General features: G+C 50.9%; 7 protein-coding genes across 7 annotated transcripts; 2 read left to right on the forward strand and 5 right to left on the reverse strand.

Moving 5' to 3' along the window:
- Positions 1–4699: 4699 nt before the first annotated feature.
- Positions 4700–5548, reverse strand: N7532_001001 (ethanolamine utilization protein; the record flags this gene model as incomplete). Its single annotated transcript, XM_056613495.1, has 4 exons — positions 4700–4804; positions 4878–4952; positions 5038–5270; positions 5497–5548. The coding sequence occupies 4 exons, from the start codon at positions 5546–5548 to the stop codon at positions 4700–4702; spliced, it is 465 nt and encodes a 154-aa protein (XP_056478536.1).
- Positions 5549–6085: 537 nt separating this feature from the next.
- Positions 6086–7386, reverse strand: N7532_001002 (uncharacterized protein; the record flags this gene model as incomplete). The annotated part of the gene is made up of 2 exons (XM_056613496.1): positions 6086–6242; positions 6296–7386. The coding sequence occupies 2 exons, from the start codon at positions 7384–7386 to the stop codon at positions 6086–6088; spliced, it is 1248 nt and encodes a 415-aa protein (XP_056478537.1).
- A 936-nt stretch (positions 7387–8322) lies between these two features.
- N7532_001003 (putative nuclear envelope protein Brr6) lies at positions 8323–9821 on the reverse strand (the record flags this gene model as incomplete). Its single annotated transcript, XM_056613497.1, has 3 exons — positions 8323–8655; positions 8716–9632; positions 9710–9821. 3 exons carry the CDS (start codon positions 9819–9821, stop codon positions 8323–8325), a joined length of 1362 nt encoding a protein of 453 aa, XP_056478538.1.
- A 496-nt stretch (positions 9822–10317) lies between these two features.
- Positions 10318–11319, reverse strand: cwc26 (putative cell cycle control protein (Cwf26); the record flags this gene model as incomplete). Its single annotated transcript, XM_056613498.1, has 1 exon — positions 10318–11319. The coding sequence occupies one exon, from the start codon at positions 11317–11319 to the stop codon at positions 10318–10320; it is 1002 nt and encodes a 333-aa protein (XP_056478539.1).
- Positions 11320–15094: 3775 nt separating this feature from the next.
- N7532_001005 (MGMT family protein) lies at positions 15095–15640 on the forward strand (the record flags this gene model as incomplete). The annotated part of the gene is made up of 3 exons (XM_056613499.1): positions 15095–15209; positions 15263–15305; positions 15394–15640. The coding sequence occupies 3 exons, from the start codon at positions 15095–15097 to the stop codon at positions 15638–15640; spliced, it is 405 nt and encodes a 134-aa protein (XP_056478540.1).
- A 612-nt stretch (positions 15641–16252) lies between these two features.
- N7532_001006 (serine/threonine-protein kinase) lies at positions 16253–18298 on the reverse strand (the record flags this gene model as incomplete). Its single annotated transcript, XM_056613500.1, has 4 exons — positions 16253–16690; positions 16772–17000; positions 17054–18007; positions 18147–18298. 4 exons carry the CDS (start codon positions 18296–18298, stop codon positions 16253–16255), a joined length of 1773 nt encoding a protein of 590 aa, XP_056478541.1.
- A 679-nt stretch (positions 18299–18977) lies between these two features.
- Positions 18978–20030, forward strand: N7532_001007 (metallophosphatase domain-containing protein; the record flags this gene model as incomplete). Its single annotated transcript, XM_056613501.1, has 1 exon — positions 18978–20030. The coding sequence occupies one exon, from the start codon at positions 18978–18980 to the stop codon at positions 20028–20030; it is 1053 nt and encodes a 350-aa protein (XP_056478542.1).
- Positions 20031–21741: the final 1711 nt, after the last annotated feature.

The raw sequence follows: 21741 nt of genomic DNA on the forward strand, positions 1-21741 counted from the left end.
GACCACGCAAGTCATCATTTTCGGGCCCAAACAATCGGCATCGGTAGATACTCACTGGGTACCTCCCCTGGGTAAATTTCCTGTCTCTGGAATCAAACCCCAAAGAACCCGACCGCATTCATATTTGCCGAGTGCGTCTATCGGCATGTGGGGCGCCGGATTTTAAGGTTATCCTGAGCACAGAACTTTGAGGCCGGGACCGCAGGGACTCCATCGTCGTTCGCCAGGGGCGTCGCGCTGAAAGAAGGAGGACAAATCGATTCAAGTGATCGACCAGATTTCAAACACCATGAACAGAGATCCTCTTCTGCTTGTTTGGTTGTCTGGTCAATTAAGTCGATTGATGTTGAGCGTGTCTTCCGGGTGCTGCGTGGAACATAGATGCTCTGATGGTCTGGGCCCAAAAGAGGATTTGAAATGCACATCCAGGAGAAGAGAATTGGAAGGGAACAACTGTATGAGTAGCTTGGCTAAATTCATACGAGGAAAATGGGGTGTCAGGTAATAGGGAACGTAGCTAGAAGTCACATCGTTAGTCTGGTCAATACGGAGGCATGAGTCTTCTGTATAATGCTTTTTGCTCATATTCAACAGGTAATATTGATGCGGACGAAGGTATAAACGGTGGTGGGCGTATGGAGGGTCACATCATCGTATACTGGGAATGAGCTTGGCCTGGTAGTAGCCATCAGAAAAGCAACATAATCGTCATTGTAATGAAGGGGGAAATAATTCCTGGTCAAAAAGGGAATCTGGCATCAGATTACCGGAAGGATCACGTAGTCATCAATTCATAGAATTTCCGTGAGATATTCAATCATCACTTGCAAGAGAAACGGATGGGCGGTATTGACTCGGACATGAACCACCACCAACCAAGAATCCGAGATCGGGGAGGGATATCAAGTATACTGAAGCAGGTGTCCAAGTCATAACTTTCACTTGCACCAGACTCGAGAACACATGTAGACAATACCAAAGAAAAAATTCCATGCGGTGGAATATCCAAACATCTTTGCAAGATAATAGAGGTCATGTTCGTCGTTCGTGACCAAATCACAAGCGTCACCTAAAAATTGGGGAGGGGCATGGGGTCAAACATGGCGTCCAGACAGTAACTTTATCTTGCATCAATCTAGGTGGATCTTGTCAACAACAAGGGTGCAGTAATTCTGGGACAGGATCATAAAGTACGATGTATCCAGTCATCATATGCAAGGGAACAGAAGTCATGGTGGTGGTTCATGTCTGGATCACAAGCGATCATATCACAATCGGGGAGATGGATCGGTTATAAACATGAATAACCACTACAAAAATTCATTTTCCGCCATATGTGGGTGACCTTGGTGACCCTGTCAACAAGGATCATAGAAGATTCTGTCGTACCTACCTCTAAAGAATGAGGTGTCCAATCATCAATTGCAAGATGAATGAAGTTGTTGTGGTCACAATCGGGGATGGGACAGTCTGCGGACATCTCAGAAAAGCGGTAGAGGGATGGGGATGGGGGCTTTTAGTCTTCAATGAGTTGACAGGGATGGCCCCTTTCACAGGAGGGATTCAGGTGAGCCCAACTAAGATAAGATGGCTCCTGATCAAACCGATGCATAGCCAGTATACTCTCAGCCTGACTGATGATTCGACCTTTGGCTATGGGGTCGCGAAAGATCGTTGAGGTGGTAACACTATGGCTATTAGTGTGGCTGAAACAAGAATCAATTAGCCATGTGCTCTGAAATCACGCGACCGTGGGCAAGAATGAAACGAGCAAGTGTAAAACAACCAGAAATTAAGATAGCAAAGTCCTCTGGGAGACTCTTAGGGGCTTGGACTAGGCTGTATCGTTCTCATCATTGCCCTGACAAACAGTCAGACATGGAGGTTATCTTGGATGACAGGACGAACGCAGAGGAGAAGCCTGATGGGAAGTAGTGTTAGTCAAAGGAAACCACAATGCAGCCAGCACCTGAATACACCCCCGGGCGGGGGTGGGTTCGGCAAGACGATGGTGAAGAAAGATGGTCAGGAGGAACATGAGGATGAGAAGATTGAGGTGGGAAGATGGATGGAGGCAGAGAGGAGGCAGCAGGATGTGGGAGGAAGACAAGGCGGGTGGGTGGATGGTGAGTCAGGAGAGGGAAGAACAACAACTGGAAGGGTCAGGGCAGCAAGGCTCACTGAATCACAGAAAACAGAGCAATCACTAGGCGTCAGAACATCATGAATTTCTTCATCCTTAACTCAAACTTTCGGACAATGAAGCAGAATTAATCAATACCAAGCTTGTTGGGGAGAGAAGGAGAAGAAGTAAGAAGTCGAGATTTGAGGAGGGCGGTATTTACACCAGCGGTAAGTCGAGGCAGGATGCGGCAGTTTCCACCCCCAGAATAGTTGCTGGTATCTGGCTAGAAGTTTCAGTAATATGGTTGACACAGCCTCATACTGTGAAATTGCAAAGGAGATGTTTGTAAATATCCATTATCATTCGGACAGTAGATAATGATAGTCCCTACATCGTGCATATCTTCACGTTGAACAGATTAACGGACAGAGCACATCACATCACAATAATCGTGCCAAAGGCTAATCAAATAGTCCTGAAATTATCGCCTATACGAAATTATCCAGCCCTGTTTCAAGGTATAGTTCGTGAATCGATCCTAATAAGGGCTAAACATGTCCGTACCCTACCCCTCATCTTCGCGCGTCTGCCTAGACCTGTCTGTTCCGGAACGGACTAGTGCCAATATTCTGGGTGATATATACCTTCACCCTCCCAGAAAATATTCTCCTCTTTCTTTCCTTCACTCCCTCTGGTCCATAACGAAGTAAGGGAATGGAATCCACCCAGTCGGGCGTTGCTTGGGTGTATGCGGTTATGAAGGCGAGCGATAATACATCAGAATGGTCTATCGCATTGCAAAGCGTGGGGACCGTCCTCTCACACCTGACGGGCCTTTCAGGCATAATCTTTGGCGCGCCCTTCGTGGGGCCCTTTGTGGGATCTTTTCATCATGCCTTGGGTTAAGAACTCGAGGGTGGAGAAGAGACTTGTGTATCTGTAGAGAGATCTGTAGATCCTGTCTATACTTAATACCTCTTGTTCATGCCTAATATTTTGTTTGTGTGTGGGCTCCTTTCATGAACGCTCTTCCATCTGTTCCTCTTTTTGCATCCCTTTTGCTGCATATTTGTGCAACTGGCCCTGCGCCTGTGGTAGCCTTTCATAGATGATATCAAGTAGTATTCACGCGTACATCTGCGAGGCACTACAAAGGGACAGTTATAGATTGCCCAGTTGCTAGAGCCTCAAGGCAGTGATGAATTATGTCCATCTGGCGACAGCACTCCCTTTCTGTCCGCTGAGAAACGACCATATCCGATCATCGCCTATGAGACACGATCCCGTCCACTCTTTTACAGCGTGCAACAACACATACTAATTATTAACTAGTCTCTGTTGCAGCTGAGCAGACTATCTCCCAGTACTTTATACCCCTCCGACAGAATCACTACTAACTTGCCTCGTTGTCTAGAGCAGATCCTTCGATGCGACCACAGCCCAGAGGGCGTTCCACACCCCTCCAGTCTGTGAAACACGCGCAAATATGACTACGGCGTCTGTTAATATCATGTGGAATTTATTCCTGACAAGGGAAGCGAGTTTGGGGCCGTGTTGAGAGCTTGGGCCATCTAACGGGACCCTGCCATACAGCAGTAGGCAGGAATACACATCCGATCGGGGTTCAAGAGCAACTACATCCTACAAGTCACGGCTAATACCTCAGCCGTTCTCTTTATGTTTCGTCGACCCAGCCTTCCGCCTCTCTGTTCACGCATGTCCCGTCGAATCAAGATACTGCAGGATTCAACCCCAGTCCAGACCTCATCGGATGATGCAAAGTAATACACGGTTCCCAAGCTCCGAAATCGCACGGATAACGGGTTGAGCAGACTCGGTGTGCAAATTTACCTATCGAGTGGCTGGTGCCATTCATCACTACAAATTGGGGATCAACACATGGGATGCCCTTACTTCATGAATTCGAACACGCAATTCGGGGTTTATGCACAGCCAGATGGTTAATCTGTCAGTAATGGTGGCAACTGCGGTGAGGAAATGACGTGCGTCTAGCGAGGTCACCAATCCTTGTTGAAGCATGCGAGTTGCAGGTATCGAAGCACATACCTTGAATGATGAAGTTGGGCTTAACCGAGTCTATACTGACAGGTTATAAGAGCCAGAACATCTTTCCCACATCCTCATCTGAACGCCCACATCGAACTGTGCAAGCCCCTGGCATACCGATTGAAAGCAGAATGGAGCTAGCCGGTCATTTAGGCATTAAATGACTAGCGTAGGCATTGTCGAATAGCGAGAAGAATATATCTATGGACGCCTATCAGTGCTAGTCATCTTGATCGTTCAAAATCCTGCTTGAATGTTTAGTTGCACGTTGCACAATTGTTGATCAGATTGGCTGTGGTTCATATACTGAATGACTCGGGTCTTTTCGTAGGTAAATAGAGAAAAACAGATAGAGCACGGAACCTCTACGATAAGCCAAGATGGCCATCTGCTTGGAGATCCCTCTGTTCGGAATTGTGCAGTATTCAATTCTTTTGACGTAGCGATATTCTATTATCGTCTATTTCATATTCAACATAACCATAACAAGACTCCATGGCTGCCTCATCACAGACGAGACTTGCTCTCCTCACGTCCTTGCAAGTTGGGGTGGGGAGTGCGGACCGGGCGGGTGACGGCGTAGAAAGCGAGACCCTGGGACTTGGTGGAGAACTGAATAGATATTCGTGTTAGGTTCTTGCTTCCAGTATTGCATAGGCGGGCGGTTCAGGGAATTGTGACATACCTGAACCTTGGTTCCGACAGAGAAGAAAGCAAAGTCACCGGGGACTAGATGGTGAGTGACGCCGGTAGCCTCGTCCTAAAGAATAGTTGTCAGTAATGTTCTGAATTGACGCGGCGGCAGAGACTTGGAACAGAGGCCGAAACGAAGCATCGGAACTTACCAGGATGTCAATCTGACCGCTGAGGACATACTTGCTCTCCTCAAAAGCGTAATGGGCAGGACGAGCAGGGCCAGCCTGGATCTTGTAGAAACCGGAGGTGAAATGCGCAGGGGACTCTGTCTGGGTGCGAGTAGTGTGAAAGTCGGCAAGGGTTGCGTTTTCGCCTTGGGGAAGGGGAATAAATTCGTGGCCGGCGCCCTTGACGACGTGGAGGGGGACGAGATTTCCAGACACTAGATGAGATCAATTGTCAGCTTTGAAGTCCCTGGAAGCATGGCTATCTGTGAAGGGTTGAGCTTGGCATCAGCACGCACTTTTGATGTTCTTGTTAGTACTAACGATATGTGGATGCAAAAATGAAGTCTCATTCAGGAGTAGGTCTGAGAGCACTTCTTAAATGCATCAGCTCCCCACCGGTCGCGTCCCCGAGGGAAACTTCATGGAGGGGGGTGCATTAACCACAAGAGGAGACGAAGTCCCGGGTCAAGAAGCCGATGGTGTGGGGACCCATGCCGGGTGGAGGTCCGGCGACTCCAAAAATAAGAAGCATTGCTGCCATCTCGCTGACATTTGCGAGCGATGTCCAAGATCGATTGCGAGAAAACATTCCGAGTTATTGCGGCAATCGAAATGCGAATTGTTCGCGCTCTTAACAGGAAAGCCTAGTCGAAGGCTTCCCGAACCGACAGGGTCTGAAAGGAAAGCCAGGCCGGGCGAAGTGGAGCAGCTGGCGGCGTGCGGAGTGCGGAGAATGAGGGGAAGACACATTCGAGGTCTAGAAGCTCAATCAGTAAAGCTGATATTCGACATAATTGGCGTAAAATGCGCATGCAAGTTTTCCGCTATGCGATCTACTCATCGGAAAGAAGATCATCGAAGAAATTGTGAAGGAATGAGCTTAGCAGGCGGATTCCGCTCACGTGATATTTACGCTACGGGCGTCTCGACAGATTACACAGCACCATTTGGCAATCGGCTTGAAAGTCATGGATCTCATTTCGTCTATGTGGTCTAGTTTATTATTCAGTTCATATTAACAGAATCCAGCTCATCGCTTCAAGTCCCCTCGCCGCCGCAGCCACATGACGGCCGAAAAGCAGATAATCCCAGCTGCATACGCACTCCCCGCGAATGCGATGAGACCCCAATACTCTCCTCCACAACGGTGAAGAATCTCACCCGCAATTGGCACACCTGTCAAAGCACTAGTCGCGATGTTAGCAAATTCCCAGACAGAAAAATGGCACGGAGGACATACCCAAAGCTCACAATGGTATACACCGTGGTGTAATAACGGCCATAATTTTGGACTGGACAAAGCTCTCCGACGCAAACAGGCACGAGACTGATGTTGCTCCCGCTTGCAAATCCAAACACGACTGAGAAAATGATAACCACAACGATATTTCCGTCCGCCGGCATCCAGATAGCGAACACCGAGACCACACAGAGGATATTCGTCAAGAGCAGGGTATTGAACCTCCCAATCTTATCCGCAAGAACACCCGGCAGCCACCTCCCGGGAAACGAGCCCGCATTAAGGAATACAACCATGAGATACGACGTGCGACGATCAATGCCCGTGGCAAGGGAATACGAGGCGATATACTCGAGCGGAATAAAGAACCCCCACTCAATAAAGAAGACACCCAGCGTCGTGAGTGCCAGAACGGGGTCTCTGAGAATCGACAAATCAGGCAAAAAGGCCTTAGGCGACGCAGGCGACGGCGCCTTGGGCGGGAGATTCGCACGGACGAGCAGGACACCCGGCACAAGCAGAAACAGCGTAATCAGCCCAATGATCCTGGTGGACCACGCAAATCCAATTCGCGGAGCCATGGTCTCAAGCACAAGAGGAAAGATCACACCCCCAATACTCCCACCCGACAAAGCCAGGCCCGTGGCTGCACCACGTCGCCGACAGAAGAAATGGCCGATACTCGCCACGGGGACAATGAAAATGAAACTCGTTCCCATCCCGCCTAGAATCCCGATGACAACAAGAAAGTGCCAGTACAGCGTACAAAAGCCCATGAGGACAAAGGTAAGTATCAACAATGCCGTACCGATAAACATTAACAGTCGAGGACCTCGGGCGTCGAAAACCGGGCCAATTTGGATACCGCAAAAGAACACGAGGAAGTTGTATATTCCGAAAATCCACCCGATTTGCCCTGAGCTCAGGGAGGCGAGCTGGTGTGTTGAGATCCACGCTTGGTAGATACCGATGCTATTCATCAAGCCTAGTCCGCCCATGATGGAGCTGAAGCTGCCGGCTACGACTAGGTTGGCGCGGAGGCCGCCCTCTGGGTAGGTGTCTGCATTGTTGACTTTGGGTTCGTGGTGCATTTCAGAATGCAGTTGTGGTGCGTTGTATTGTTTGATAATATGGAAGAGGATTTTTGTGTTCGATTGGAGTCAGCTGGGTTCAGAGAATTGAATTGGATCTACTGAAGACTAAAATCCGTGTAGATATCCCCCTCTATATACCCCGACGGAAAACTTTCATTCTATCCAATTCCACTGCCAACTGCCCAATCCACCATACACGCCTGCAAAAGCAACATGATGACCCATCTCGGGGTTCGCCTGCTGGCCGAGAAAGACGGCCGATGGGTGAGGCGTGGAACATTACTGCCAGTGGATTGCCGACAACTGTCAAACCGAGGATGTACTCCTGGCATCCAATCATGTTCTCGGCTCAATCGGAGATTATTTCTTTTTACTCCTCCCGGCGACAGATGGCCGTACCTTAAAAGTCCGCGTTGGTAGGTTGGCCGAGCTTGCGGCTTGGTTGTTTGGCGCCGAATCCGCCACTCGGCCACCGGCGAAGTCACGTGAGAGTCATGGAAGTAGTCCTTTTGCAACAAAGTGCAATTCGGGGAACGTCGAGGAGTTTGCCGTGGAGCACTTCTGTTCGAATGTTCGCCGACGGCGTGACTGTTCCCAATTGAAAATTTTAAGAGGAAAAGCATTTGAAACAAGCCAAGACTGGGAAATACCGATACAGATGCTGAAGATTTTGGCATTTATCTACAGAACGCTTGAAGGAAATTCAAAGAAAAGTCAAAGGCCCGTAGCACTAAACGCTGTCAATAGCAGCGAGTAATCAAAAGAAAATACATCCGAAAGGAAAAAAAAGCCTAAAATTATACACCGATGCACAGATAAACACCCTGGCCCACCCCGATATCCACCGGCTATGCTCCCAGTCACTTACTAGATTAGGGGGAAAGAAATGAAACGCCGATCCAAGTAAAGATGATGTGTTTAAGTCAGATCGAATCACGAAAACTGACGGTTGCGTTTAGAGGGACTCGGAGTCCGAAGATGCGCCTCGCGCTCTCGACTGCGCTCCGTGATGAACGGCGTACTCTCCAACAGTAACGGGGCGTTTTCTTTCTCGGCATAAGCGTGGTCCGAGACTTTCCGATTGACTTGCTGTGGGTGGTAGCCAAAGCTGGGTTGATGTTGCAGCATAGGTTGTTGGTGGTTGTAATTTGGCGGTTGTTGAGGATAGTATTGGCCGTTGTCACGCTGGTCCAGAGAATGCCGAATCGCGCTCAGAGACCAATTGCTTACTACTGTCACTGTTGAGATGCTGGCCAGAAAGATGACCTGGGAAACAAGTTAGCCGAAAAAGGATCTACATCATTGTGGAGGGGGTGCGACACATACAACTGCTTTCCAGCTGATTGGCTCAATGAAGCCGTTGATGATCTGGGCCATGGTGTGCGCCGAGATCTTTGCACGGCCGATTTTGGCCGGGTCACGATCCATGCAATCCTCCCAGCCCTTGCACGCCGGGGTCAGTGCTGGAGGCCGATTCGGATCCGCACATCTGTTGTTCAAATATTCCCTGGAGCACTGGGTGATTTCCTGGCGGATGTCCATTGATGCCAAATCGGCCGCGTGGGCGAATTCCGCCCGAATGGATGACACGACGGACCAGATCACATACACCACCACCGAGAAGATACACAGGTTGACCATGAGTTGCGCCCACCAGGATAAAATGCTGGGCATATGCGGGTGCGCTTCCAGGAACGTAAATAGCTGAGACAAGGAGGAGCTATTGGACGAGCTGATGCCGGGCTCCATTTCTTTGCCTTGTTTCGCCGGCTTCCCCCGGAGACCCTCGTTGCTGCTTGGCCGATCACTGTCGTCGTCGCTATCCACTCGAATTCGCCGGTCGAGCTCCTTATCCCGTTGCCTCCGCTTCAACACGCGCCGGGCAGCAGCAGTGGAGTAGTGGTTCTTGCGAATCTCCCCTCGGCCCGGACTGGCGTTGGTGAATCTTCCGCGTGTGTTGAAAAGCGAGTTCTGTCGCTCCGTCCGCACCGGTTGCTCCGGGGTATCCTCGTTGTCTGCGTTTTCGGGCGATGAGAAATTTTCGGCACCGGATGAAAAGTCAAGATTGACAGGTTTGCGCGGTGTCGTCCAGGCTGACTGGCCGAATCGGGGGGTCTGTGAAGCGGGTTGCGAGGTGAAGGGTGATGGCGACGCTGGCTGGGAGAAGAGGAAGGGATGGGAGTTGGGGGCGCGGAGACCAGGGACTGAAGTCTTTTCTGGGGAGCCAAATGCGCTATATGTACCTGTTGGCAATGAATGGTTAGACAAAGACGACAAGATAGCACAGGGTGGTGGTCAGCTGGGGTGAAGGGTGGCTCACGCTTCTTGTTGTCGCTCTGCAAGCCGACCTGGTAGAATCCAGAGCTGGCATCGCCCGGTGGCTTATGCTGCCACTCGAATTCCATCGGACTCTCCGCTGTACGGGGTTCCATGGTGGTCTGCCGGTGGGAGGATGGAGGGGAAGGAGTGCGGGTTGCGGAGCGGGAAGTTTTTGTTTGGGTAAACAGACTCCGCAGCAACAGAAAGCAGGCGGGCACTATACAGCTGCAAGACAGCAAAGTCTCACCTCTCAAAGGAAACACTTAGTTTTTGGTTTTACACTTTTTTACTGTCTATATCTAGTCTTGGTGCTGAAATCCTTTGTAGTGAGGCCCTTCCTGGTATTTTGCGTGGAATCCCTGGTACTCTGCAGCTCCTAGGCAATTTCGCAACTATCCAACACAATGGGCACAAAAGACAATTGTACAGATGAAAAGGCTGTATGAGACTATAAGGAATAAATTTACTACTAAGAACTGGAGAGTTTTCCATACAAGGCGAAGAACCATGATGAATGAATATTGTTGAAGGCGCCTGCACCTTCAATGTAAGTGATGCAATCAAGATTATAGCGGCTATAGTATCCAGATCTAATATCGACCACTTCGCCTATTCATCCATTTGCCATTGGTACTCCAGCGCTTCCATGCGACTCCGCTTGTTTCTCGACGTAAACCAATCCTTCTCGAATCCATTTCCTCGATCCACTCCATCCCAGCGATGGCCCGGTCGTATCCCATACCGATTGGGCTGGAAGGCACCCCGGTATAATGGTTTCCCAGTGACGCTCGATCCGGCACCAGGCCTCTTCGTCAGGAACTCGGCCGCAGGGTCGTTCCAGCGCTCTCGGGCTCGTAGGTCTTCGTTCAGCGATTCATCCTCAATCGTCCGCGCAACAGGCATCGCCCTGATGTCCTCCAACTCTAGCTTCCGAGACTCCCGTTGAGCCCGCTGAACATCACCCATTTGCGCCTCGCGCTCCTGTTCCTCCTTCTTCTTTTTCTCTTCTTCTGCCTTTCGCGCCTCGGCGCGCTTCATGGCAACATTGATGATTCGTCCCGACGCATCACGGTAGATAGTTTCTTTCGACGTCGCGTCGGCAGCAGAAGGGTCCTGGTATTTCGCCATCTCGGCCTTTTTCCTCTTTTCTTGCGCTTTCACCATCGCCGCGGTCTGCGCTGCTGTCTGTAGACCCCCTCGTGCTCCAGTCTCCATCTTCGGACCATCATCGTCCTCCTCAACCACCGGCGCATCTTCTTCTTCGTTGGCTTCTCGTGCTGAGCGCTCCGCGGCTGCAGAGGCAAGGATGGCATCTGCAGCAGCTTGGTCGCTATCCGCGCCCGGAGCGGGCCCACCCACTTTCTTCCATCCCGACTTCTTTGCGCGGCGAAACTCGGCGGACATTGCAGATGTGTCAATCATGGGCTTGTATTCGTCGTCTTGGTCGAGAGCTGTGGAGGAAGTGCGCAGGTCTGGAGGGTCATCGTCGGCGATGATGAGGCCGTTGGATTCGTCGGTCTTAGTCTTCTTGCGCTTCTTCTTCGGGCGCTCTGTAGCCGGGTCGGCGGTAAGGTAATTTTTCGCTAGGTAGTCAGCGAGGGAGCCCGGCATAGCGACGTGTCCTGGCGGTGTGTTGCGGTGTCCGTTGGTCTGCGGGTTTGAGCGCTGGAAGCTCTTGGCGGAACGATACCGATAGCGGAGCTACTTACCAGAAGGAGCAACGTTCTTCCGAGGAATCTGCTGACTGCAGTCAGCACCAGTTCATCACTTTGGTGTAAAGCGATAATGACCGAGTCCACGCATCCATTGTCTTTCCATGATAATCTAATCATTGTTGCGCTTAGCGACTCTATGTCGGTTTTGGGTGGACGTCGACGCCTACGAGTGAATTTCCGTCAGGTGACCCGAAGTCCCATGACGTGCAGTTCTGCCGGTGTGCTATATACAGTGGGCGGTGAAGACGACACCTCCGAAAGAAGCTCCATCACGTGATCCATATCCAGTGCATACTGCATAACCAGTCTTGTTTTCGACCCTCAAGGACTGTCAATTCTTCAATTCTTTACCGCAACTATGTTCAATCAATGAATTGAACTAATATTGCATGTCCAACTACTGCCACGTGTTGATCTACTGCGCATTGAACTTAAACGCGTACGGGTTTGCGGATTCAGAAGGATTGCTCTCGCTTCACTTCGTGTTACGGGCCGTTCGAAAGAAACAGATTCATTCGGTGCCTACAGGACGAGAATCTCGAAGATTAAGAAGGAAGGAGAAAGAAAGAAAGTCGGCCAGAAAAAGAGGGGTTAAGTCCCCAGCAAACACGTAGTGCAAACGACCCAATATTATGCCTCAGGCATCCTTCCACGAGATGAGGCTATTCCCAGGTTCATCCGTCACACTTCGCAGGTCATTTGGCGTATACTACCCAGCGGGCTGGGTGTACGGGGGCGCCAGCACCCTGGTATACATTTACCGTACAGCCTTCTACATACCAGTGTCGTCCTTCATGTGATTGCACTGATGCGAAGATATATGTTGTCAACATAAGGTTGAGAATGTGGTGCGTGATGCCACACATGTCCAACAAGAACAAGATTTGATCTTCCGTCAACAAGAGTGAACCTCTTCCTGACAGGGATTAACTACCAGTATAAAAAACTTAGCTCTGAGAAGCACGTGGCCACCTACGGTGTACCAGAGGAAGCATGTGCCCTTCAGGAATAAAATTAAGTAGTAAATCGAGAGCAGAAGTAGCAGACTAGAATAAATCGGTTAACAGAGCATTGTAGAGAGCCGTCCTCCATGCTCCCAAACCCAACTCATAGGTCAAGGCCAGAGGCGTTTGAATACCATTGTACCGAGCCCGTCACATGCGATTGACTTGAAACACTGGAAACAGATGGCTGGTCGAGATATCCTTCAGTTGCCCTAAGCAATTAAAGTAAAAATTCAGTAGGTAGCATTGAAATGTAGCATTGATCTCAGTCGCGTACTTCAGGCGGGAGTGCTATTTGTTCCCCACAAAAAGTACCTAGCAAACAGGTAGGCATCGTTCTTGGTTCGGGCTACTTCATCTGAAACTCCACCATCTTATCCCAGCCATGATGACAACCCATGGCGCGGAATCTGACCACATCAAGCTCTCGAGAGTCATCTTCTTGGTAGATGACTGTTGGTAGATGACTGTTTTCTGAGCCACTCGGCCTCGTGGGCCAAAATATCGGAGCCGGCAGTAACCATCATCATGTGGCGCGGAAACGTCTTTGGGTCCGTAAAGTTGGGCGAGATCCGAGAATCACGTCGATCCAAGTTGGCAGGCACTTAGCAACGGCGAATGAATCGCGCGATATTCAGGGAATAGAGGTTAGTTCCAGCAGTCGGTATTGCCTCGTCACCCGGGTCTGCGACCAGGTCTGTCGTAGGGTAGAAGCAAAGCATGCAATTGAACGTACTGGGTAGGAGGCAGGTAGACGTCAATGTGACTGCGAGGGCAAGAGTCGCGCCAGCATCAAATTTCCAATAGCAAGGAGATTTTGATCGAATTTCTCCGGGTGATTATGGACATACTGAACTGCAATTTCGACGTCGTGGTACGTGGCCGGGAATGGGTTCTCAGACGCTTTGCGATAGTCGAAATCGAGGACAATGAACCCCGAATTCGCGACTCAACCCAGACTCGTGACTCATCCGTCGGCAGAGTTCGTCATGGGTGCCATGTCGGGGCAGGACGAAGCCGCTGCCGTGGTTGCTGAGAAGTACCGATCTCGGGCCTGATTTCCGACATTGCGAGGAGTACTAGATGTGGGCTTTGATGGTTCTGCCCTCGTCGCGGGTGGGAATGTGTCGTACTTCGTCATGGCTCGTGCGAAAGCCACCGAGGACCACCCAGTGAGCTAGTGATACCACGGCGCGCATGAACACTGCCGTGCATTTTTTGACGATGTAGAGGCCCCAGACCTCAAAAGGCATTCTGAAAGTGCTTTGAAAGCTGCGAGTGAGTTTGGAATGAAGGTGGGGCTGGGAGAGAGTGAAATAGGTGTGGAAACTTGTGAGCACATCCTCCGTGAAGGAGATTTGTGCTGTATACCACCCAGCACAAAAAAGCAGCCAGCAGCAACTGCTGGTTAGGTAAGTGGTTGAAGCACCTACGAAGGAGCACTTTCTCACAAATATTGTTATTTATAGTCCCCTCTTAACAACGTAATACCCGATGGCATGACTGGTTTTCGCGCAGCATAATAATCACGACTGACATTATTATTCTCCAGTTGATGGCCCACAAACAACACCCAAGGCCCTGGAAAACGCATTAATCTCCCATATTGCAAAGAACGTCTACAAATTCGTGTATATTCTCCTCGGACATCGGCTCCACGCCTGTCAGAACCCCAACTACTCCGGCCGTCAATCAACAAAAACACACCAAGAGATTGGTCATGTTCTATCTGATCTCTACTTTATCTATGAATTACCTGTCGTACCTATTTACTACTGGGAGAAGCTGGTCACTTGGCCACCGGATATGAACGTCGAAACAGGCAGAACATTGGTGCCTAATGCGAAGGAATGGCATGGTCTAAACTGAAGTGATATAGACGTCGCAGGAATCGATATTCCGAAGTATCCGCCTTAGCAGCCTATTGCAAATCTCGATTTCGGAGAATACGCTCCCCATCGCTCATCCAACTACCTTGACTCAACCAGACACTACCCAGTGCCCAGACGAAACACTCCGCGATCGACTGATTTCGATTCTCGAGATATGAGCCATTACTTGCAAAAGGAGCCCACAGAATGAAATAGGTTCGACTTTGGCCCCTTGATCCAGCTCCGATAGACGACAGAACCCTCATATTGAGGACCAAAATGTGTCAGGAGTCCCGGAGATGATACACAAGTCAATTCTAGATACCGGTTCAAACCGGAACAGCAGTTGGCATTGAGTATATCACTGTCAAGTACACTGTCACAGCCAAGACTGTCACAGGTGATAGTGGCTCTCTTCACTAGAGCGACCACTCCCTTTGATGTACGCTGATTTCGAACCAGGGAACAGGAACCCGCTTAGGAATTATAAAGAAGATTTGCCTCCCGGTGGCGGTGAATGCGTGTTTCAGCCTAATCGATACCCCTTCATTCCCCGAAGGTCCAGCCAAATTTAAACCAGAAGCACCAATTTTCTGCCAATAAACCAAAATCCTCAACAGCCATCCCGAGTGTATACAGATATAAACTCGGATCGGAAAAACAATCTGCCACCCTGCTGACCAATCCAATCCAGCAAAGCACCCATATCTCCACCTCTTAACCTGCACCTACAGTATACGGACACAGTGCTTTGAACTACCACAACTCAGCACAACCAAATAAACAAGCCGTCACAATGCCCCGCTCGCAAGAAGCAGAAGCCTGGGCCAACGCCGTCTACGCCGCAGTCCAAGAAATCCCACTCGGCAAAGTGACAAGCTACGGACACATCGCATTATTACTAGGTGAACGTACGTTCCCCAGTCCCCAGAGACAAACAGACCTTCCTCACAGATGGACCTAGTTATGCTTACATATGGCCAGCGCAACGACCACGCCAAGTCGGCGTATGTCTCAAATCCCTTCCGGAGGTCGAGTCCGGACTGTATTTCACTTCAGGGAGCGTACCCTGGCAGCGGGTGATTAATTCGAAAGGGATGATTTCGCACCGGTACCTCCCCTTTCGACCTTCATATTCTATGCCCCTTTCGCATTCGTTTCGCTGACGGGAGACGGCAGTGGACCTGGGAGCGCAGAGCGGCAGGCTGCGGCCCTGAGATCGGAGGGCGTGGAGGTTAAGGAGGACAGTATGGGGGAGTACTATGTGGACTTGTCGAGATTTGGCTGGTTTCCGAGGGATCTGCCTAGTGAGGATGGTGATTCTGATGAAGAGGAGGAGTAATTACACCCTAGTCTAGACTGACTATATAGTCTTCTATTAGATCAATAATACCCTTGTTCTTAATGTGTTTCATAGTATTGTAGAACTGTGGGGTGACCCATGTCACATATACACTACAATTAGTACGACACGTAGCTTGCTCATGCAGGATGCTGCAGAACGCATCCATAGATTTACAAGAGGATAATGTTACTGCCTACGCTGCGAAGAAATTCTGAACGATATCGTGTACATTAGCTCGGCAAGCATAATGCACACTGCTCATTCCACCCGCATAGCGGCTGAATCATCTATGGGTAAAGCCAGTCACAATCAAAGCCACAGGTCAGAAAGGTATGACGGCAAAGAACACGGAGGGCGGCACGAAAAAGAAAATCCCCGACCCATACCGATAACCCAGATAGAAAAAGAAACAAGATAAATCAAACAAAGCCATCCAGACTGAATCCCATAGTCGTCGAGAAAAGATCGTTAAGACTCACATCATAGTCATTCACAAAAGAAAATCCATCAGGTGGAGAAAAGAAAAGCTTGGACATGGGCAGAGAAAATCTTGCAGAGCGCTTGCAGGTAGGAAGAAAAAAAACGCTGGATGAAGATGAAGTTGGGACTTCATCGCCGTTTGAATTCTGCCGCCCACCCGTCAATCCCTTCGCCGCGGGTACCTGGCTGAATGCCCAGGGTGATACCGTCCATTCCCAGCGTATCGTTCATCCACTCGTGACTGGCCATACCGCCGGCATTCGCACGTTTCTCGGGCGAGAGGTCGAGCATGGGGAGAAGGAATTCGCTGATGCGCATGCTCTCTTCGACGGTGTAGTGGTACTTCTCACGCAGGACCTCGGGCAGGGCCCAGTGGCGCAGGCGGTGGATATTACGGAGTTCGCCCTTGCGGTTGAAAATCTCTTGCGACCATTTACCGGACAGACACTGCGACTTGGCGAATGGACCGAGCAGTTCGATGATTTGGGCAATGTGATCGTCGTCCTTACCGTACTTTGTGCCCGACTGCGGATCGAACAGGTAATCGCCAGTAATAAGTTCAAAGACCTGGTGTTTGTTAGCAAGACGTCTCTCATAAACAGGAACCAAAAAAAAAAAAAAAAATGAAAATGAAAATAAAAAACATACCATGCACGCCATGCTCCACACGTCCGTACTGGCACCCCACTTGGCACCAAGAATCACCTCCGGGGAGCGATATTGGCGGGTCTGGATGTCGTTGGTAAAGTGGTGGCCAACCCAGCAGGCGTTGCCCAGGTCGGCAATTTTGACAGAGATAATGTTTGAATCGATTTCGTCCTCAGCTTGGGGGGACTTGTTGAGCGAGATGCCCGACACCTCTCTCTCCAGGAGATCGCTGGAATATCGGTCAGAACAATTTGTCACACAATAGATAAAGGCTGCACTCACGTTGTCTTCTCTCTCTGACTCTGCTGCTCGTCCTGCTCTTTGATACCAAGTGCCTCTTTCATGGAGGGCGAGTCTTCCGATGCTTCGTGGGTTAGAACTTCAACAGTGCAGTCAGGAGTCAGATCCATGGGCTCACCGGCATCGTTGACCATCTGGTTGAGGCTGCTGTGTGAGTTAGAGGAGGTGTGCTTAAAGTCGAAGCTGCTGAAGCTGGAGTTCAGCGGGCTGGGCAGCGGCTGGCTGCCGGTAATAAGGGTGCGCCTCCGGCGGCGACCATTGCGATTGTCCTCCTTGTCCTTCTTCGCGGCTTCTTCCTGCTGCACATGCGCACGAACAATCTGTTCAACGTCGCCGATCTCAATAAGAACGTTCTCGGGCTTCAGATCAGTGTGGATGATGCCGCACTCGCGGTGAAGATAGTCAAGACCCAGCAGGACTTGCTTGGTAATCTGCTTGACGAGCGGCATAGGAATGCCGCGGTGGTTCCAGCGCTTGATGAGGCCCAGCAGGTTCTCGCCGAGCACTTCGAAGACCATGCAGACATGTACACCGTTGGGACCCTTGTGCTCGAAGGAATCAAGCAGACTGACGACATGCTTGCGGCCGGGGTGAGAGGGTTTGGCTTGGACGATGCGGTTGAGCAATTTGATTTCATCGATAGCGGTCTCGGTGTAGTGGGCGGCGGAGCGAACGACCTTCAGCGCGACGTGTTTGCCGGTCGTGGTGTCGCGCGACAACCAGACGGTGGAGAAGTGGCCCCAGCCCAGCTTGCGCACCACGACATAGCGCCCGTTATTGTACGTCTCGCCGACGGCGACAGGGTGGTAGCCGCCCTTGCAATAGTCCTCGGAGTCCTCCTCCTCGGCGGTGTTTTCGGGCTCGGGTGTGGACTCGACGGAGGGGGTGCGCGAAACGCCGGGCTTGACAGTGGACGGAGCAGAGGCGGCGCCGGTGCTGGACGGCGGAGGCATTAGAGGAGAGGAAATGGCAGATGAGGTGAAGGTGGCGAGTGAGAGAGAGGATGAGGGAGAAGTTAAGGTGGGGGGGTGCGGATTGGGAACGTGAAGGTGCGGAGGAAGGAAAAAATACATACGCATCGGCGTCGGCATCATTGGTGACGATAGGCTTCAGGTCGGTGCCTTTTCGCCTCTTCTTGGTAGTACTGCCATTGGCGGCCGAGGCAGCGACGCTGGCCATCTGTTTGCCTTTGTTCAGCATGGCCGTGGTGAGATCAACGCCCTCCATCAAGATGTTGGGAGTGGGAGTTGCTGGAGCTGAGAGGCGGGGCAGCGGGTGTTAGCGTAGGACACAGCAGCGACTGCGAGCGACACGCCGAGACGGTGCAAGAGATGCAGCAAGCAGTACTCGGGACGAACGATCCAGCGGTGCTAGAGTGTAGGCAGAATGTCTGCTATTGCTGGGGGGAATTAGATTGCCGATTCCGCAAGCAGTTAGACGGATGTGGCAAAGGTCGCATCGGGCGCGACCCGGTACTGGCGATCGATTGGGGAAGAGATTCGAGTAAGCACTTTGGCGGAGTAGAATTCGGCAGCGTGCAATGAGGAGTTGAGGAAAACGAAACGGATTGTGGAGTGGCGGAGGAGAGTCGAGATGCGCCGATCGAGTGGCTGGCAGTCCCGGCTGGAATAGATGACAGTATACCTCGCTCACTTGCGCCAGCTGGCATCTATACGATAATGATAGACTGCTAAAATGTGATCAAAATCAACCTGAGATCAAGTATTTTACAATGCATAATTCAGTCCGATCAAAATACAATAGCTCAATGGATGACAGCTGTTTAATGCTTGTTGATGCCCACGGCGCCTATGTTGCGCTGATGTCACCGGCCCGACTTCCAACTTCTCCTCCATCCATCAATCCCAACCAACAGGCCTCTTGACCACCACATTCACCACCCGGCATGGCAAATCCCTACCATCGCCGCCCGCTGTCCGACTACTTCATCTCCTCGCCCCTCGTCGCCCTTCTCTACCCCTTCCACCAGCTGCTATTGCGACTCCGGGGCCCGCCGCGACTGCCCCCGCCGAATGCGAACCCCATTCGGGTCGTCTGCATTTCCGACACACACACCCTCAAGTGGCCCGAGGTGCCCGATGGCGACCTCTTGATCCACGCCGGCGATTTGGCCAACGATGGCTCCGTGCGAGAGATCCAGGCGGCCGTCAACTGGCTGCGCAGTCTGCCACACCCACATAAAGTGGTCATTGGCGGCAACCACGACAGCTACTTCGATGCCCGATCGCGGCTGGAGGAAGATCGCGATGAAGGAATCGGAGCAGGATCGTCTTTTGCCGCTGTCTCTGCATCCACAGCTTCGATCCGGTCCCTCGATGATCGAAACGCCTCGCGTATCGACTGGGGCGATATCCACTACCTCCAACACTCCGCTGTGACCCTTGACTTCACAGCCAAGAACCGCGATCGCAGCAGCAGCAGCACACCTCTCACTAGCGACCGCACCCGCTCCCTCACAATCTACGGCGCCCCGCAAGTCCCGGCACTGATGCCTTTTGGGCCCGAACACGCCTTCACCTACCCTCCCCAGCATGATGCCTGGTCCCGCACCGTTCCCTCCGACACAGATATTCTCGTTACCCACACACCTCCTCAAGCGCACCTGGACATGTCCCCGGTTTTTTCGACTGGCTGTCCAAACCTCCTCGCCGAAGCTTGGCGTGTAAAACCCGCCCTGCACGTCTTCGGCCACATCCATAACTCCGCCGGCCGCGAACCGATCTTTTGGGACGAGGCCCAGCTTGCCTGGGAGCGTCTCTGTGTCTCTCGCCGTCCACGTGCGAAATATAGCCGGATCCTCGCATTGGCCGGCTTCCTGCGTGACCTCTTTGATCCGGCGAGTTGGGTCGATGCTGCGCGGGTGTTGGTGTATGGGGTGCTTGGTGTTGTCTGGTCGCAGGTGTGGGGGGCGAGAGTCGACACGGCAGCTGGATGGTGAATGCTGCTTGTATGTATCGCAGCAGTGGACGGCTGGGTAATCCGCCTCAGGTGATTGAGCTGTAATTATGTCTGGGAGACTTGCATAGCCTTATTTTTTTGCTGGGATACGTCCCCCTTGCACTGGATTCAAACTGTATATAGGAGTCTGATATCTGTTGAATCATAGCCCACCACTTAATGACCTTGAATTTCATGAAGAATCCTCTGAGTTGTCTGTAGCTTTGTAGCTTTGATTGCCGTACGTTTAAACCCTAGAGTATGGACTTGTAGAAAAAGACCTTGTGATGTCTCCGCACATTTCAAAGGCTGAAAGGGGCAGTAAGTCAGACTGTAAGCTGTCAGCGACGGGCATTCATGCGTTTCATGCATCTACCATGCTTCTGCTCCTGTAGGGATTAACTGATGGCTGGAACAAATGGATCTGACCTCCGCCTCTCTGGCAGCTCTGATTTGCTGATCCGATCTAGGGCGGTTGAGATTTTTGGGTCATTTAACCAATTAGTAGTAGAGCGCAGCAAATTACCAGGTCGCTCCAATAAATACTAAAGTGTAGAACAATAAGCCTTGAATACGAAAAGTCACGTGGAAGCTCGACCTGTTTCGGATTGAGCCTAGATCCGCTTATTAACACAGGATGCGAACAATAAGTTAGTTAGTTACACGAATGCATGTGCTTTATCTTCCAACTTATAGGGAAAATAATGCAGGTCATGCAGGTGCAGAGAGGTCATTTGCTTTTTTTCCACTCAATGTGGAGTGTAATTCCCACATTCCCCCCGGCCGGGGGGGGGGATTCAAAAGAACAAAAGCCGAGGGAGAAGGCATTCAGAGCAGTACACAGTATAATACAACTGTCAACTGTTTGTTTGGTAATCTCAGCAGGCATTTTGAGTAAAAGATGGTCTCCTATGCTTTTAGACGATGGGCAATTCTTCAAGCTCATACATAGAGATAAAGCTATCATATTGCTGCAGTTTGAGCGTATCTTCAAGCCTTTGAGCACTGAACGATAAGCCACCAAGCCAATATTCCGTATGTTTGTCCTGGTCCAAGCACAACCTAGTCCAAAAATTCAATATCACACAGCCACACTCTACATCACCCCAAAGAATTTGAATTCGGGCTAAAGATCAAAAAATCCATCTTGTTGACCGCCGATTGCCAGCCCCACAGGGGTCTCGCTTAGAACACCTGTTCCCGATGTTGTGGGAAGCTGAAGATTGAGTTGGACTAATTGGAGTCGATCCCGGCAACTCATGCGACGCTGCCTTGTCCACTCACGTTAACATCGCGGGATTCTGCACAACACTCTCTGCACAACACTCTCCCTCTAAAGACCTGGCATACATCCAGAATCCTTTTGCTGTGTTGACCACTGACAGGTAAGACATCTGCAGAGCTCGCATAATGGCGTTCTTCAGCCCAGCCCATTCGATCTACGCTCGCCGTCTCCTCCCTCCCGCTCACTCCACTCCCCACCTCTACCAAAATAGGAAATAAAGATGGATATCATTATACGAGCTACTATCTTGGCACTCGGCACGGCACGCAAGCTCAGCTGAAGAAGGCTGGGTGCAGCCCTACCAATCGCCAATATGACAGTGGACAATCTTGCCATGCATGACGCAGCTCAGCTGAGAAGAGCAATGGCATAAATTCCCCGATCTCCTTTCTTCAATCTCGAAGAGACACCCTCCCCAACACCGAGA

Source organism: Penicillium argentinense (assembly GCF_028826775.1).
Source record: "Penicillium argentinense strain IBT 30761 chromosome Unknown utg000002l_segment0_segment0, whole genome shotgun sequence".
Lineage (NCBI taxonomy): Eukaryota > Fungi > Ascomycota > Eurotiomycetes > Eurotiales > Aspergillaceae > Penicillium > Penicillium argentinense.